The following is a 14,831-nucleotide window of genomic DNA, read 5'->3' as shown; positions in this document are numbered from 1 at the left end:
GTACCTCTCCAATCTCCAAACCGGCGGCGGCAATCTTTAGCCCAAACTGAAGACTGTTCACCTGGGCCGGGCCTGGGATCCTCATTCACCCAGCAGCCTCATTACCCATATCCGTGTATCAGCCTCTCCCTGCAGGGGTTGGAGAAGACATTTCCAAATATTGAGGTTACTTGTGAATTCTCCACGCCCCAGAGGAGCATGTCTGGGCTTGAAGAAACATCAGTTCCTAGAATGGTGTTGGTAGCCTAGGGTCTTTGTTTTAGCTCGTCAGTGCCATTGGGTTCTGCTGTCAGGCCTGGCTGCGGGCTTTTATCAGCCCCTTAAAAGGAGCCCAGATCCCTGAGCAGTGATCACGGTGATGGGTGATCGCTGAGCGCCTGGGTTCCCCCGAGGCGCACTTTCTGTCTGTTCCCTCAACCCCCACCCCTCCCTGTGGTGTGCGTACTGCCCTGACCCGCGTTGACAAATAGGGAGACTGAGGTTCAGAGAGACTATGTAATTGACAGCTTAGAAGGACTGAATCAGACTTCAAACCCAGGACGTCTGCCTTCAGTCTGGGTGCCGAAGCACCAGGTTATAACTGCGTGTAGCCATAGCGCGGAAAAGGCGAGGGTGTCGCAGAAAACTAAAGCAAGAAGAGGACCCTAAAGGGTCCCTCAAGACACCTGTGTTCTCTTTCTTTGTCCATGTGAAGCATCCATAGTGACCTCGGGTGCCGTCTCTGTCCCCACATTCCTGGGGGTTCAATGGCCAGATAATGGGCTGTCCTGGGCCAAACCATTTGTCACACAGCCCTGAGTTCAATCCCAGCTCCCCACTTTGCAGCTGACCTCTGCTGCTGCGAGTGGCCACCTGTAAAGCAGGTCAGACTGTGGTTACTGAATTTCTAACTCCCAGGGACGGAGCGGGGCTACCTGATGCCATGTGAGGCTCCCAGGCTCTCTCCCCACAGTCCCAGCGCTCTCAGTACATCCTGGGACACAAAGAGGCGCCTGTTCCGGGCTGGCACCTGTGGGCTCAGGCCCAAAAAGCCCTTGTTTATGCCTGAGTGTGTCCTCAAACCCGGCCCCAGGGCTGTGAGGCAGTGCCAGGCAGCACCCCCGGCCAGCTTGCACCCTGTTTTTCCCTCCTTGTGTCTGGAGTCTCACATGCAGACCAGGCCTAGAAAACAGGGCTGCCCGTCACGCCTTGGGCAGGACCTGGGCCCTCCTGGACTCGTGCCAGACTCCAAAACCAGGCTGGTTCTCCGGAGAAATGACCCCAATCAGCCTGTGTGGTGACTCCACCTGGCTTGTGAAACCTACCTGCAGCCCTTGACTGCCGCCTGGGCTGGGCTGCATCGAGGGGACCGTTTCTGGGGACAGCTGAGTTCTGGGTCGCATCAGCTTTTATCAGGTGGTGTCTCAGTCCATAGCACCTCACTGCCTCCATGCCTGTCCACAGGTGGGCACCCTGGAGGCCTCATCACTCAGAAGCATCTGCAGCTATAGGGGTTTGCTGGAAAATCTAGAAAGAATCTTTAAAAAACCCAAAACACTAATAAACTTTTTTTTTTAAAGATTTTATTTATTTATTTTTAGAGAGAGGGGAAGGGAGGGGAAAGAGAAAGAGAGAAACATGGATGTGTGGTTGCCTCTTGCACGTCCCCCACTGGGGAACTGCCCACAACCCAGGCGCCTGCCCTGACTGGAAATTGAACTGGTGACCCTTTGGTTCACAGGCTGGCGCTCAATCCACTGAGCCACAGCAGCCAGGGCTAAACTTTTTTCTAATTCCCCCGTTTCCCCTAATGTCCATTTTCTGTTCTAGGATCACATGTCCCATTCAGTTGTTGTGTCTCCTCAGTCTTCTCCGGTCCAATGGTCCCCCAGTCTCTTGCGACCAAGACGCTTTTGGGGACGTGTTTTGGAGGCCAGCCCTCCATTTGCGTTTGTCTGTTGGCTCCTGGCAGTGAGAGGGAGGGTGCGTGTTCTGGGAAGGGTGCTGTGGGTGTGACCCTGTGTGCCGTTCCATGCCCGGCAGTGGCAGTCCCGCTGCGTGCGTGCGCTTTCTCCCTGCTGATGTTAACCTTGCTGTCTTCACTGTGAAGTTGCTGTTTTTCTGAAGGAAGCAAGTGGGGATTCCCCAGGAGGGAAATGGGGTCCCCAGGGAAGAACCCCATGCACAGTTCTGCAAGGAACGTAAGGGCTTTGTTCTGTTGCGAATGGCAACCCCTGAGGGGAATAAAATTCACACAGGGAACATGTCTTGCATGAACAAATGTCATTGTCACCATTTTGGAGCCCCTGCATTTTGGAGCTGTGCTAGGTGATTTGAGTCCTTTACTCGGGGCCTTCGGTGTACCAGATACTGTTTAGGAGCTGGTGGAACAGCAGTGACACCCCACTTGTGAGTTTGAATCTCAGACCTGCTCTGGGACCCTCAGACGCTGCTCCGAACCTCCAGCTCAGCCTTCAAACCCAAAGTGGCCTTTGAAAGTCAGTTCTGGTGTTTCCAGAAGTGGCCCTTACCCTCCCCCACCTGCTTCACTGAAGTAGGTAGAGTGTGCCACCCGCATTTTACAGATGATGAAACTGAGGCTCAGAAATATCAGTAGCCCCTCCAAGGTTACACCGATGGTTGGTGCAGTCAGGACTTGAACCTGTCTGGCTCCAGACAGCACTGCCCGCTGTGTGACCTTGGGCAGGTGCCTTCAGATCTGAGGGCCTCGGTTTGTTCATCGGTGTAATGAGCAGGTGGGGCTGCTTCCAGTGCCTACGGCCACCACCTACATCACCTGTGTCCATGTTAAACTTTTGAGTGAGCGGAGGGAGGGCTACGCCTGTCCCTCACCCAACATGCCATTTAGATCCAGTTCCCTGCCCGAGTGGGTGGAGGTGCCAGGTGAGTGCGTGGATGGGACAGGACTGGGACAAGGATGATGGGGAAGGACTGCATCTTGACCTCCCATCAGCCAGGCTGACGGCCCCCAGGTGCCATGTCTGGCTGCCCCTCGTGGCTTATTAACGAGATGACAAGCTGGACCTTCCCAGCCAGTCCCCAGCCCTCCTGGATCTGCACCCCTTCCCTGTGGGTTCCCTAACCGCCTGCGCTCCTGCACCCTGGCACGGGGCTCGGCAGCTGTCATGGGGACGCGCTGGCTCCATGGCTAGCCTGATGGCAGGAGGAACGCAGGACTCCAGACCCAAAGGGTGAAAGTGTTGGGACCATGCTCCAGAGATCTGAGTTCTGACCTCAGCCCTGCCCTGCTTTCTGGTGGACAGACTATGGCCAAGTTATCTAATCACTCCCTGCCTCAGTTTCCCCCTCTGTGAAAGCGCTACTTCAAGCTCTAATAGGATGAAATGAGCTCATCTGTATGTGACTTCCTTAGCACCAGCTGGGCACATGGCCAATCCTCTGTCAAGTGTCAACAAGCATCATCCAGGCAGCGGGGATGGGGGGTTGGGGGGGAAGCTGGAGCTGGCCCAGCCTCTGAGCAAAAGAGCATAGAAGGGGCTGACTGGAGAGGCTGAGGGAAGCAGGAAAAAACCCTATCACCTATGAACGACATCTGCCAATTGTTTTTGGAAACAGCCTTACTGAAATAGAACTCATATGCCATACTCATTTAAAATAAGCAACTCAACAGTTTTTAGTGTAGTCACAGAAATCACCACCATAATCAATTCTAGAGCATCTTCATCACCTCAGAAAGAAACCCCTCACCCTTCAGCAGTCACTCCCCCTCCCTAGCCCCTGCCAACCACTCAGCCGCCTTTTGCTCCTGTGGATTTGCCTGTTCTGGACATTTCAGGTAAATGGAACCACACGATAGGAGCCGTTTTGTGTCTGGCGCAGTGTTTTCAGGGTGTCTCAGTATTGTAGCGTGTATCGGTACTCCATTCCTTTTGGACTGAATTGTCTCCATGTGTGCTTAGACCACATGGTTTTTAGCCTCACCCGGGGATGCTTACTGATTTTTTTAGAGAGTGGGGGAGGAGGGAGAAAGAGAGGGAGAGAAATATCGGTGGGAGAGCGAAACATTTGATCAATTGCCTTTCATATGCCCCCCAACTGAGAACAGAACCCACAACCAGGCACGTGCCCTGCCCAGGAATTGAACCCTCGACCTTCTGGTTTATAGGACGATGTTGCACCCAACTGAGCCAGTGACCAGGGCTAGACCGCATTTTGTTGTTTATCAGTTCATGACCACTTGGGTTGTTTGCACTTTTTTGGCTCTTGTAAATAGTGCTTTATGAACATTTGTGCTCAGGTTTTACTGTGGACTTGGTTTCATTTCTCTTAGGTAGATAGCAAGGAGTGGAGTTGCTGGGTCATGTGGGAACTTTACATTTAACTCTTTGAGGAACTCCTAGACTGTTTTGTAAAGCAGCCGCACCATTTTGCATCCCCCTCCAGCAGCGTGTGGCGGGCCTGGTTTTCCACGTCCTTTTCGACAACCGTTCTTGTCTGTCTTTTTGATTGTTGCCATCCTAGTGGGTGGAAGTGGCACCCAATTGTGGTTTGGGGCACTCGGCATTCTAAGTCAATCTGTTAAGTGCATACTGTGTGCTGAGAACCCTTACAAGATTGTCACATGGGACTGTTAATGGCCCGGACAAAGGGCCTGCCTGGGTTGGAATTCTAGGTCCGACATTTAATTACTGTGTGACTTTGGGAAAGTTACTAAACCTCTCTGGTCTTCAGTTTTCACATCTGTGAAGTTGGGATGATAAAAAAGGATTACCCCCTGGGCCAGCACCCACCTCACGGGGTTGTAATGGAGATTAAGGAAGAAGGGGTGGGGAGCCTCCCATGTGGAAAGTAAATCAGAGCTCACACTGTTATGGTGATGGTGGTTGTTGCTATATGTTGGCTCATGTGATTTTTCCCCTGAGTAGCTGTTAGCCCACTGATTGATCACGTGGCCTCTAGAGCAAGACGGCCCTAGGAGAGGATCCTGGCTGCGCGTTCACGAGCTGTGCGACCCTGGGCAGGTGCCCTGACGTCTCTCAGCCTTGGTTTCCTCACCTGTAAGGGGCATACAAACCTCCCCTGGGAAATTAGGGCGAGAGTACTATTGGGGCGGTGCCTTCAAACCCATCTGATGTCTGTAACTGTCAGATTACTATGACACAGATGGAGAAGCTGAGGCACATGAAGGGTAAAGTGCTTGCCTGAGATGGTTCAAACACCAAACAGCCCAACAGGACTTGGAGCCCACGCCTTTGTAACCGAAAGCTCCCGCTGAGCCCCTATCTGTTCTCTACTGGGAGCCCAGGTCCCGGGACTGGCTATCTCCATCCCCTTCTCTGCCCCATGGCCCCTTCCAGTGCTGGGCTTTAACTAGAATAATGGGCCAGTCAGTGTGGGTCCAGAAGGTGCTTTCTTCACATCTGCCCCAACCATTGAAGGGGCTGGACTGGGAGCTGGGTTGGGGCTGGGGCTGGGGCTGGGGCTGGGCCCGGTCCTGAGAGAGACAAAGGCCCCTACCTCACCCACAATGCAGGTTTCTGGTGGTGGCCCACACAACCATGGGTTAAATATTTATACTGTGATTCGCCACCTCTCAGCAGGCCAGGCTGGGGGTCAGTGGCTGGGGTGAGGCTGAGGGGCCTGGAAGTGCTCCTGTTCCCCAGGTGGTTCGCCCAGCCAGGGGGTGGGAGCAATGGGGGTTGGCCCATGACCTGGCAGCCCAGCCCTCACCCCTCCTTACCCAGGTCCTCTAGCCACAGTCCCCTCTGCTGAGCCTTTCCGGCCAGCCCACTGAGTACCAGTTTTCTCCACTGCAGGACTTCTCAGGGCCTTTACTGACTCCTGGACTTACAGAGGGGGTTGGGTTTTCCTAACCGCCTTGACTGACAAAGGCTTCATTCTGAAAGAATGACTGGGATTCCAGGGACCCCGCTTTGGGAAAAGCCGCCTCCTTGGTTGATTTTGCAAAGGATGTGGCCTAGGTCTTGTCGTCCTCGCCCCCCGTCCCCTGTCGCTGTGTGCCTGGGCCTGGCACAGAGCAGGCCCTCAGTCAAGGTTTGGGACAGGGATGGGCAGACTCACAGCTTCTGTTTGCTGCCCCCATTTCTGCCTCCCGACATCCCCCTATCCCAGCAGTACCTGCAGTGCTGGACCTCAAACCCTGGAGGGTATTAGGGTCCTCTGGGGACCCTGTAGAAACAACAGCAGCAATGATACAGCTTCCTGGGCCCAGCTCTGGAGATCCATGTTCAGAAAGTCTGGGTTATCGCTGGGAATGTGGAGGTTTATGCCACAGGAGGGGAGTCCCAGGCCTTGATTTGAGGAATTCCACTTTGAGATGCTGGCAGCCCCCTTTGCTTGAGGGTCCCTGGGCCAGCCAAAGGGACACTCCCAGGACCTCTTTCGTGGCCTCTCCTCATTGGAGCCTTCTACCTATGAACCCAACTCTTCCTTGTCCTTTAGAACCCAGCCACCACCACCACCTCCAGGAAGCCTTCCCTGATCACCGCCCTCCCCACCCAGCTGCTTGGGAGGCTGCCCTGTCATCCCCAGCACCCGTGCCTGCCTCAGTCTTGTGACTGTTGCTGTAAATGCTGGTTTCCTCCCCGTCTAGGGGCTGAATTCTCAGAAGGTGAGGCTGTGTCTGCGTGCAATGCTGGGCCTGGCACACAGTAGGTGCTAATGAGTGCAGGTGGAATGAAAATTCTGGGTACTTGGCTGTTCAGGCCCCACCATGGAGTCTGTACAGAAGGGTTTTGGATGGAGATTGGGGACTGATTGACCATCTGACTGGCTGGGCAACATTGGCCCAGTTGCTTTCCCTCTCTGGTCTTTGTTTCTTCCTTTGTTTAAAGAAAACAAAAACAAAGGTAGGGTGGGGCTGAACAACAATCAGTAAGGCTCCTTAACAACCATAATCGCAAACCAGCTCTTTGCCTGTACAACCCCACTCCCATCCATAACACCCCCCCACCCCCCACCCCCGGAAAGGTTAGGTTATTCCCCATCTGACAGCAGAAACAGAGGCACAGGGAGATACAGCAGCTTGGCCCAGTCACGTAGCCAGAACCCACATCTGATACGAAGGCTAAGGTCTTCGCTACCCTAGCAGTGTTGCCAGAGTGGTACGGGATGGGGTTGCGGGACTTCTGTACCGGGGGGCACAGAAATGCTGCTCAAGAAGGTTGTTCTGATTTCAGGTCTCTCAGATGCTCTGAGAGCATCCAGGAGAAAGTCTCAGCTTGGCGCTACCACAGCTCTGACTCGGCTGTGGTAACCGCCAAGCTGTGCCGTTAAGCAAGAGTGGGCAGGGCTTGGTCTTGAGGTGAGCAGGCCGCCCAGCATCCAGCCAGAACCTCGTGCTGTCATTCTGCTTCTGTGGAGCTGACTTTGGTGGTCGCTTCCATTTATAGCAAGGGTTTCTGGTTTTCTGCTTACAACGGGGAACTCAGGTTCGTCTTTTTAGCAAATTTATTTAAATACAAAGAGTCTGTAGATTGAAAGAAAAGTAACAGGTACTTAACAATAAGGGTGCTTGCACAGAATCTGGTTCACAGTAGCATGGTTTGTGACGGGCAGAGGTGGAAACAGCCCAGATGTCCGTCGGCGGATGAATGGATAAACACAATGTGGACTCTCCGTGCAATGGGAGCCCACATTCAGCCATAAAAAGGATACAAGGTTTCTTTTTGGGGTGATGAAAATGCTCTGGAATTAGACAGTGATGATGGTTGTATAACCTCATGACCATACTAAAAAGCACTTATATATACTTTGTAATTCTGTATGTAAAGAATTATATACTTTAAAAGGGTAGATTTTATAGTATGTGAATTGTACAGTATGTGATTTATAGTATGTGATTTTATAGTATGTGAATTGTATCTCAATAAAAAAAGCATGGAAGAATGGAACCTTGCAAACGGAAGTGTTAGAGGGAATGAGCAGAGCAGGCTGGCTTCCCTCACCAGATGCGGTCCGTGTCTGTGGCTTTAGTGACCTCACCCTGGGTCACAGCCAGGCTCCACCTGAGGCTCACTGGGCAGTTGCTGCTCGGAGCCTGGGCCCGGGCACAACCTGGGCAGCCAGGGCCCGGGTGGGGCCCTGGCCCTGCCCCCAGCCCTTCAGCTCACCTCCACCCCTCCTGCCTGCAGCATCTCTAACAAGGAGCTGTCAGAGCTGATCGATCAGCTGCAGAAGAATGCCGACCAGGTGGAGAAGAACATCGTGGACACGGAGGCCAAGATGCAGAGCGTGAGCACCCCCGCCTCCCACCCGGGTGCCTCCCCTCCCCCCCACCCCATCCCCACCGAGCCTCCAGCCCCTCTCAGGACCAGGGTCTTGTCTGACCCAGAGGTTCCCACCTAGGGTCATTCTGCCCCCAGGGGACATGTGGCCATATTTGGAGACATTTTTAGCTGTCACAATTGGGGGAGTGCAGTGGCTGGGTATCTAGTAGGATGCTCCAGACACCCCATGGTGCACAGGACCCCTCCCCCACCCAGTGACTCAACCTCAAATGGGAACAGAGCCGAGGTGGAAAAAGGAGATGGAGCCTCCTTATGGCTGTTAACACCAGCCCCTGCCCCGGTGCTAAGTTCCTGCTACTTATGGGCCCTGGGAGAGAAGCACAGCCGCAGGAGGATCCCGTGGTTAGGGTCCCATGGTTAGGGTCCTCTTTGCCATTTCCTGGGTGACCTCGAGCAAGTCTCCTTGCATCTCTGTGCATGTGATCCCCTCCGTAGGGGTAGGGGTGACCGTCCCTATTGCCCAAGCTGCTGCACAAAGTCGACGCGATCATGCAGGTGCAGCGCAGGGCTCAGTATCATTGCCAGTGGCATCGCTCTTCCTTCTCCTACGGCCACCGCCACTACCCAGACTCTCCTGTCCTCCTCCCGCTTCAGAGAAGAGAGACAACGTAGCTGGGAAGATCACTGGCCCTCTCTGTGCCTCAGCTTCCTTTTCCTTTCTGGAAAATGGGGGTCCTGAGCTGTAGGTTTTCCAAAGGATTCTATCCCCCGCGGGACCCTGGAGCCGCGCTCAAACTGTGAGCTGCTAAGATGCACACTCCGGCAGCTCGGTGCAGTTGAGTGCATACCCATTTTGGAGAAACTGAGAAACTGAGGTTCAGAGAGGGCTTGGGTAACTAGTCGGTGACAGAGCTGGCCCCAGAAGCATCCCGAAGGTGGCGTTGCCAGATTTAGCAAATATTCTGTAAAAATACAGGATATCCAGTTTAATTTGAATTTCAGAACACAAATAAAAATCGTTTTGGGTATAAGTATGTCTCATGTACTATTTGGGAAATACTTATACTACAAAATTATCCATTGTTTATCTGAAATTCAGATTTAACTGGGCAGTCTGCATTTCATTTGCCTCCCTACCCAGGGGTGACTAAGAGGAGTGGGTGTTGCAGGAGGACAGGTCTGGCTGGCCCCAGTGTTGTCCCCAGGGCCAGCCATAGCTGCGCCTCCCTCTGACCACCCAGGTGTCCACGTACCCGAGCCCAGAGACCTGAGGAATGGGTGGGCCAGGGGTGGCAAATGGGGCAGGAAAGACAAGTGGGAAGTCAGTTCCCTGCCAGGCGCCCTCCCCTCAACTCCTTCCTTGCCCTCAGCTGCTGGGCCACCTCCTATCTTTCCTGCCCAGCGCCCACCGTGCCAGCCCCTTCTCCCTCTGCCCCCGCCCCCACCACACATACCCAGCTCCTCTTGTGACTTTCCACTCCCGCAATCATGCTGCTGCCCTGGTGTGCTCTTTCCTAAACGAAAACAGCTTTTTGGGTGTGTCCTTTTTTCTCCTAATGAAAGTAATATGTGTTCATTATGGACATTGCAGGACTGATAAACAAGCATAAGGAAGCAAATTAAAGTCATGCCTAATCCACCACCAGAGAGACCTATCGGCTATTAACACTTTGGTGTGTCTGACCCTTTCTTGTGTGCGTGTAAATAAGGCTCACTCTCTCGGTTTACTTGCTTAGAGTAATGACTCAAAACTGACAGGGATGTATCTGGGAGATAATTTTGAACTGTTTCTTAATTTCGAATGAACAAACTCAAAAAAGGAGACCACACTTTGAAGACTACATGAAGACTCATCTTTTTTCTCTTCCTTTCTTTTTTTCAGAAGAGAATATCATTATCGATTTTATTACCCCAAAGTTTTGTAGAATTTCCCTATATTTTTTTATTGAGGTGGCATAACATAAAATAACCACCTAAAGCAAGTGATTCCGTGGCATTTAGCACTTACGCAGCGTCGGGCAGCCACCGTTTCTGGGTAGTGCAAGGCATTCTTTCCACCCAAAGGAAACGCCACACGCCTTAGCAGTCACTCCTCCTGCCAGCCCCTGCCAATCCCAAATCGGCTTTACTTATAAATGGGATTATACAACACGTGAACTTTCATGTTTATCCAAAATTTTAAACGTGCGGCAGAGTGGAAAGCCTGGAGAGTACAGGCAGGCCCCCGCCTCTCAGATTTCACCAGCGACGTCTGCTGGGTTTGCTCTGTCACCCACCTGTCCGCCACTGTATGCATAAGGTATTAGATCGGTCCCTATAATATGTTTTTACGTTTAAAAACCTTTTAAAAAAAAAAAGATTTTATTTATTCATTTTTAGAGAGAAGGGAAGGGAGGGAGAAAGAGAGAAACATCAATGTGTGGTTGCCTCTCCTGCGTCCCCCACTGGGGACCTGGCCCGCAAGCCAGGCATGGGAATCGAACCTGTGTCCCTTTGTTTTACAAGCCCGCGCCCAATCCACTGAGCCACACCAGCCAGGGCTAAAAACTGTTTTTAAAAAAAAGATTTTATTTATTTATCTTCAGAGAGAGGGGAAGGGGGGCAGATAGAGAGGGAGAGGAACATCCATGAGAGACAAACATCCATCCGTTGCCTCTTGTACACACCCTGCCCGGGGACCAAACCCACAACCCAGGCCTGAGCCCTGACCAGGAATCGAACTGGTGACCTTTTGCTGTGCTGGATGATGCCCGACAAACTGGGCCACACTGGGCAGAGCTAAAAACCTTTTTTGTTGAGGTGTAACTCATATAAGGTGTGTAGAAAGCATCCAGATTTAAAGAGTTCGGCCCCATTAGCTTTTCCATCAGTAGGTACCCATGGAATCACTGTTCAGGTCAAGATAGAGACCGTCTCCCAGACAGCTCCCTTACGGCCCTTCCCATCGCCGTCCCCTCGAGGTAGCCAAGGTAGCCGCCGCTGTGACTCTCTCACAGTCGGTTGGTTCTGCCTGACGGAACTCGTGAACACCTGCAAGGCATCCCTCAGCTACATGCCCCTTTCTCGTCTTGGCTAGAATGTTTTGAAAAGGCTTGCATGATTAATTTACTTCCTCCTTTTGCAACATTAATCTTTGATGCTATAAACTACCCAGGAGAGCTTCAGATCAGCTGGTGATGAGGGAGTGGATAAAATTCCACCTAACCCAAGAACCATGGTGTTTGTTGTACTTTTTTAACTGGCCAGACTCACCTCAGGGTGGGAGAGATGGCCCAGCACGACTGGCCTTCGGACACGTGGGCCTCACTCCAAGGCCCACCTGCCCCTGGCCGTCCTGGCGTTGGCCGGGAGAGATGGCTTGGGCATCCTCTGAAAGAAAGTCGTCTTTACTCAGTATCATCACCTCCATTCATTCCTTTTTTTCAAGGCTTGTTTTAGATATCAGAAACTGCTCCTACTTCAAGTGCTTTGGAGTAAATTCATCGAGTGGCCCAGCCATTTCCAAAAATTGGTTTCCAACTGTTTTTGTCCCCTACCTAGTAAGATCTCTTGTGACCATTCACTGTTGATTCTGTTTCCGTCCAGCCCCTGCAACCACTCACCTTATTTTTTTTTATGGCTTTGTCAACTTGGGACAGTTCACGTAAATGGAATCCTATATGACGTGGCCTTTTGCGCCTGCTTTTCTCATTCTGCCTGGTTTTTGAGTCTCTTCCGAGACAGTGTATCAGTGATTCCATCTCCTTAGTTCACTGCGATGTCTCTTCTGAAGCAGGTGTTTTTCCTATTCCCACAGCAGCAATGGAGACTCTGAGACCCAGGGAGGGGAGGAGACTGGCCCCCATAGGACCCAGGGTTATACCCGATCTGTCCTCTGACCTGTCACTGATTTGTCACCCCCTCCCCTGCTGGCTTGGAGTCCCCAGGGGCTGGCACAGTGCCTAGCCAGTCTTCACGTGGGCTGATTAAGTGAATTAATGGGCTGTGTTTAGAAACCTGCTACCCTGACTGCCAATTTATTGTTCTTCCCTAAACAAGCAAGACCCTGGACTCAGTGACTTACTGATTGTTCCTCCCAGTTGTCCACCCATTCTGTTCACTCTTGTGTCCTAATGAGGGCCACCCTCAGCTGTCACTGGGTGCTGTCACAACTGCTGCCTGCCCTCTCAGTTTGTATTAATACCTTCTCCCTGCAGAGCCCCAGGAGGCGACGCTTTTAAGGATGGGTGGAGCCACGTCATTTCCCTCCTAGAGACATTCTGTCTCCGGCCCGTGCCCCACAGTGCGCAGGCCCTGGGTGCTCTGGCCTGCCCTGCCCGCCTCTTCTACTTCCTCTTCTCACCTTTCAGCCGAGGTGGTTTCAGTCTCAGCTCGCCCTTGCCTGCCTCAGGGCCTTTGCACAGGCTGTTCCCCCTGCCTAAAACCCTCTTCCCTTTCAGCCTTCATTCCTAGTTTGTGTTAACACCTCAGAGGGACCTCACTGACCACTGGAGCTAAAGCAGGTGCCCCTCATTCCACCTCTGGTGTGTTTCCTTGGTAAACACTGACTCCTACAAACTTGCAATCACCTTTGTGAGGCTTTTCTGTTGACATGCCTTCCTGGTGGTCCCCTCAGTGGGCTGCATCCCAGAGCACCACACAAATAGACATTTGGGCTCTGTTTGCTGTGTGGCTGGAGGAGAGGATAGGCAGGGCTGAGGAGTCCCTTGCTCGCCCCTCTCTTCCCATCCTTCCCATCCTTCCCATCCCTGCAGTGCCCACTGAGTCCCTGTCTGATGTCCCTCCACTCTCGTGACTCCCATAGGATCTGGCCCGGCTGCAGGAGGGCCGGCAGCCCGAGCACCGGGACGTGGCCCTGCAGAAAGTGTCAGACTCAGAGAAGCTGCTGTACGTGCTGGAGGCAGATGCGGCCATCGCCAAGCACATGAAGCATCCCCAGGGGGACATGATCGCTGAGGAGTAGGTCCCTTCTGCTTCAGGTTCTGAGGGAGCCGCGCTGGGCCAGGGCAGGAGGGCGGCAGCCCACTCAGCATTCAGGAACCATGTTAAGGTTTATCGAGGGCTAAGTAGATTCCAGGCACATGCCACACACTTTATGCTGTTCTCACGACAACCCATTTTGCAGTCAGGGGGACAACTCAGAGTACTGGTGTTCCCTGTCCTGGTCACAGTGTGACCCCAGCTTCCTGACACCTCGCTTTTCAGCACGCTTTTCTGCAGCCGATGCCCACCTGGCTTCCCGTGCTCGTGGCCCTTGCCTTTGCTCTGATGTGGGGAAATCGGCACTCAAGACAGCAGGGACGAGGGTCTCTCAGTGCCCCACAGCTCCCTGTGCTTGTCCTTGTCATGGCCCACACTACCCCTGTGGTCCTTCATGAATGGGCTCTAGAGAGCAGTGGACCTGCCTGCTTCTAGAACCTTCTACAGTTTGGGGGACACAGTAGGCCTGGGGGAGGCATTGATGGAAGGGGAAAGGAGGAAGGAAAGTGGACAGGAGGAGGGTGCATGTTTGTCTGGAACCCAAGGCCTCTGTCACCTGTCCTTCCAGGGCACACGGTGCAGAAAGGGGGGTGGTAGCTCAGGCAGTGCCCCAACAACTAGCCCGCTAACCAGGGTGGCCACTGTCCCCACTCAGCATCCGTCAGCTGAAGGAGCGCGTGACTAACCTCCGTGGGAAACACAAGCAGATCTACAACCTGACGGTGAAGGCGGTGGACCCACAGGTCAACTGGGCGGCACTGGTGGAAGAAAAACTGGTACAGCCCAGGCTTCCACTGGCGGGGGCGAGGGGGGGCCCCCAGGTGTGTAGGGGGAGAACCCCACCGTTTAACGTCACCACAGTCATGCCAGGAGGGAATCATGTTCCCGGTGTTTTCTGATGTGTGACAATGAGAAGAGCGAGGCCCAGAGAGGTGCAGTGCCTGGCCCACAGTCACACAGCAGAAGTGATAGAGGTTGGGACCCTCCTGGGATCACCCTCCGAACCTTGCTCGTTAGGGTCCTGGCAGGCTGGCAGATTTCTGGCAAGCCACTGTTCTTCCCGTGCCCTCGCCAGCCCGTCTCCCATGGAGTGGTGCCACCACTGGAGCCCAGAGTCCTCTCTTACTGGTGTGATGCTGGGCAAGTGACTGCCTCTGGCTGAGCCATCTGTGAAATGGACACAGTAACCTTGTGGGCCTCTCAAGTTGCTGTGAGATTAGATGAGTTGACATGTAGATAAAGGTGACAACCTCTTGCTGTGTCCCTCACGGGGCCACTTCGCTCACTCCTTGGCTGGCCCTGCGAGGAGTCCCCAGCTCTGGCCCACCCCCTGCGTGCATTGTCTCCATCCTCCCCTCCCAGGACCAGCTGAGCAGCCAGAGCTTTGGGACAGACCTGCCGCTGGTGGACCACCAGGTGGAGCAGCACAACATCTTCCACAATGAGGTCAAGGCCATTGGGCCCCACCTGACCAAGGACGGGGGCAAGGTAGGTGTTGGTGGTGGAGGGGACTGGGAAAGGAGGGGCTCATACCTGCACCCCACCCTAACCCGTGTCCTTGGCTCTGTTCTCAGGAGCAGAACAGCGAACTGCAGGCCAAGTATCAGAAACTGCTGGTGAGAACCGGGTGGGAGAGGCTGG

At 53.4% G+C, this 14,831-nt stretch overlaps 1 protein-coding gene across 2 annotated transcripts in view; it reads left to right on the top strand.

The window, feature by feature from the left end:
* The window catches only part of PPL (periplakin), a 46,541-nt gene that overhangs the window by 13,448 nt on the left and 18,262 nt on the right, over positions 1-14,831 (top strand). For both annotated transcript variants that reach the window (XM_024553340.3, XM_024553339.3), the window contains exons 2-6: positions 8,115-8,214; positions 13,015-13,169; positions 13,846-13,966; positions 14,553-14,678; positions 14,765-14,806. In XM_024553340.3, coding sequence (XP_024409108.2) covers positions 8,115-8,214; positions 13,015-13,169; positions 13,846-13,966; positions 14,553-14,678; positions 14,765-14,806 — 544 coding nt within the window. The remainder of the gene's footprint in view (positions 1-8,114; positions 8,215-13,014; positions 13,170-13,845; positions 13,967-14,552; positions 14,679-14,764; positions 14,807-14,831) is intronic.

The sequence above is a fragment of the Desmodus rotundus genome, chromosome 1, assembly GCF_022682495.2.
Source record: "Desmodus rotundus isolate HL8 chromosome 1, HLdesRot8A.1, whole genome shotgun sequence".
Lineage (NCBI taxonomy): Eukaryota > Metazoa > Chordata > Mammalia > Chiroptera > Phyllostomidae > Desmodus > Desmodus rotundus.
The sequence above is the reverse complement of the archived record's forward strand: the minus strand, read 5'-3'. Positions and strand labels throughout refer to the sequence as shown.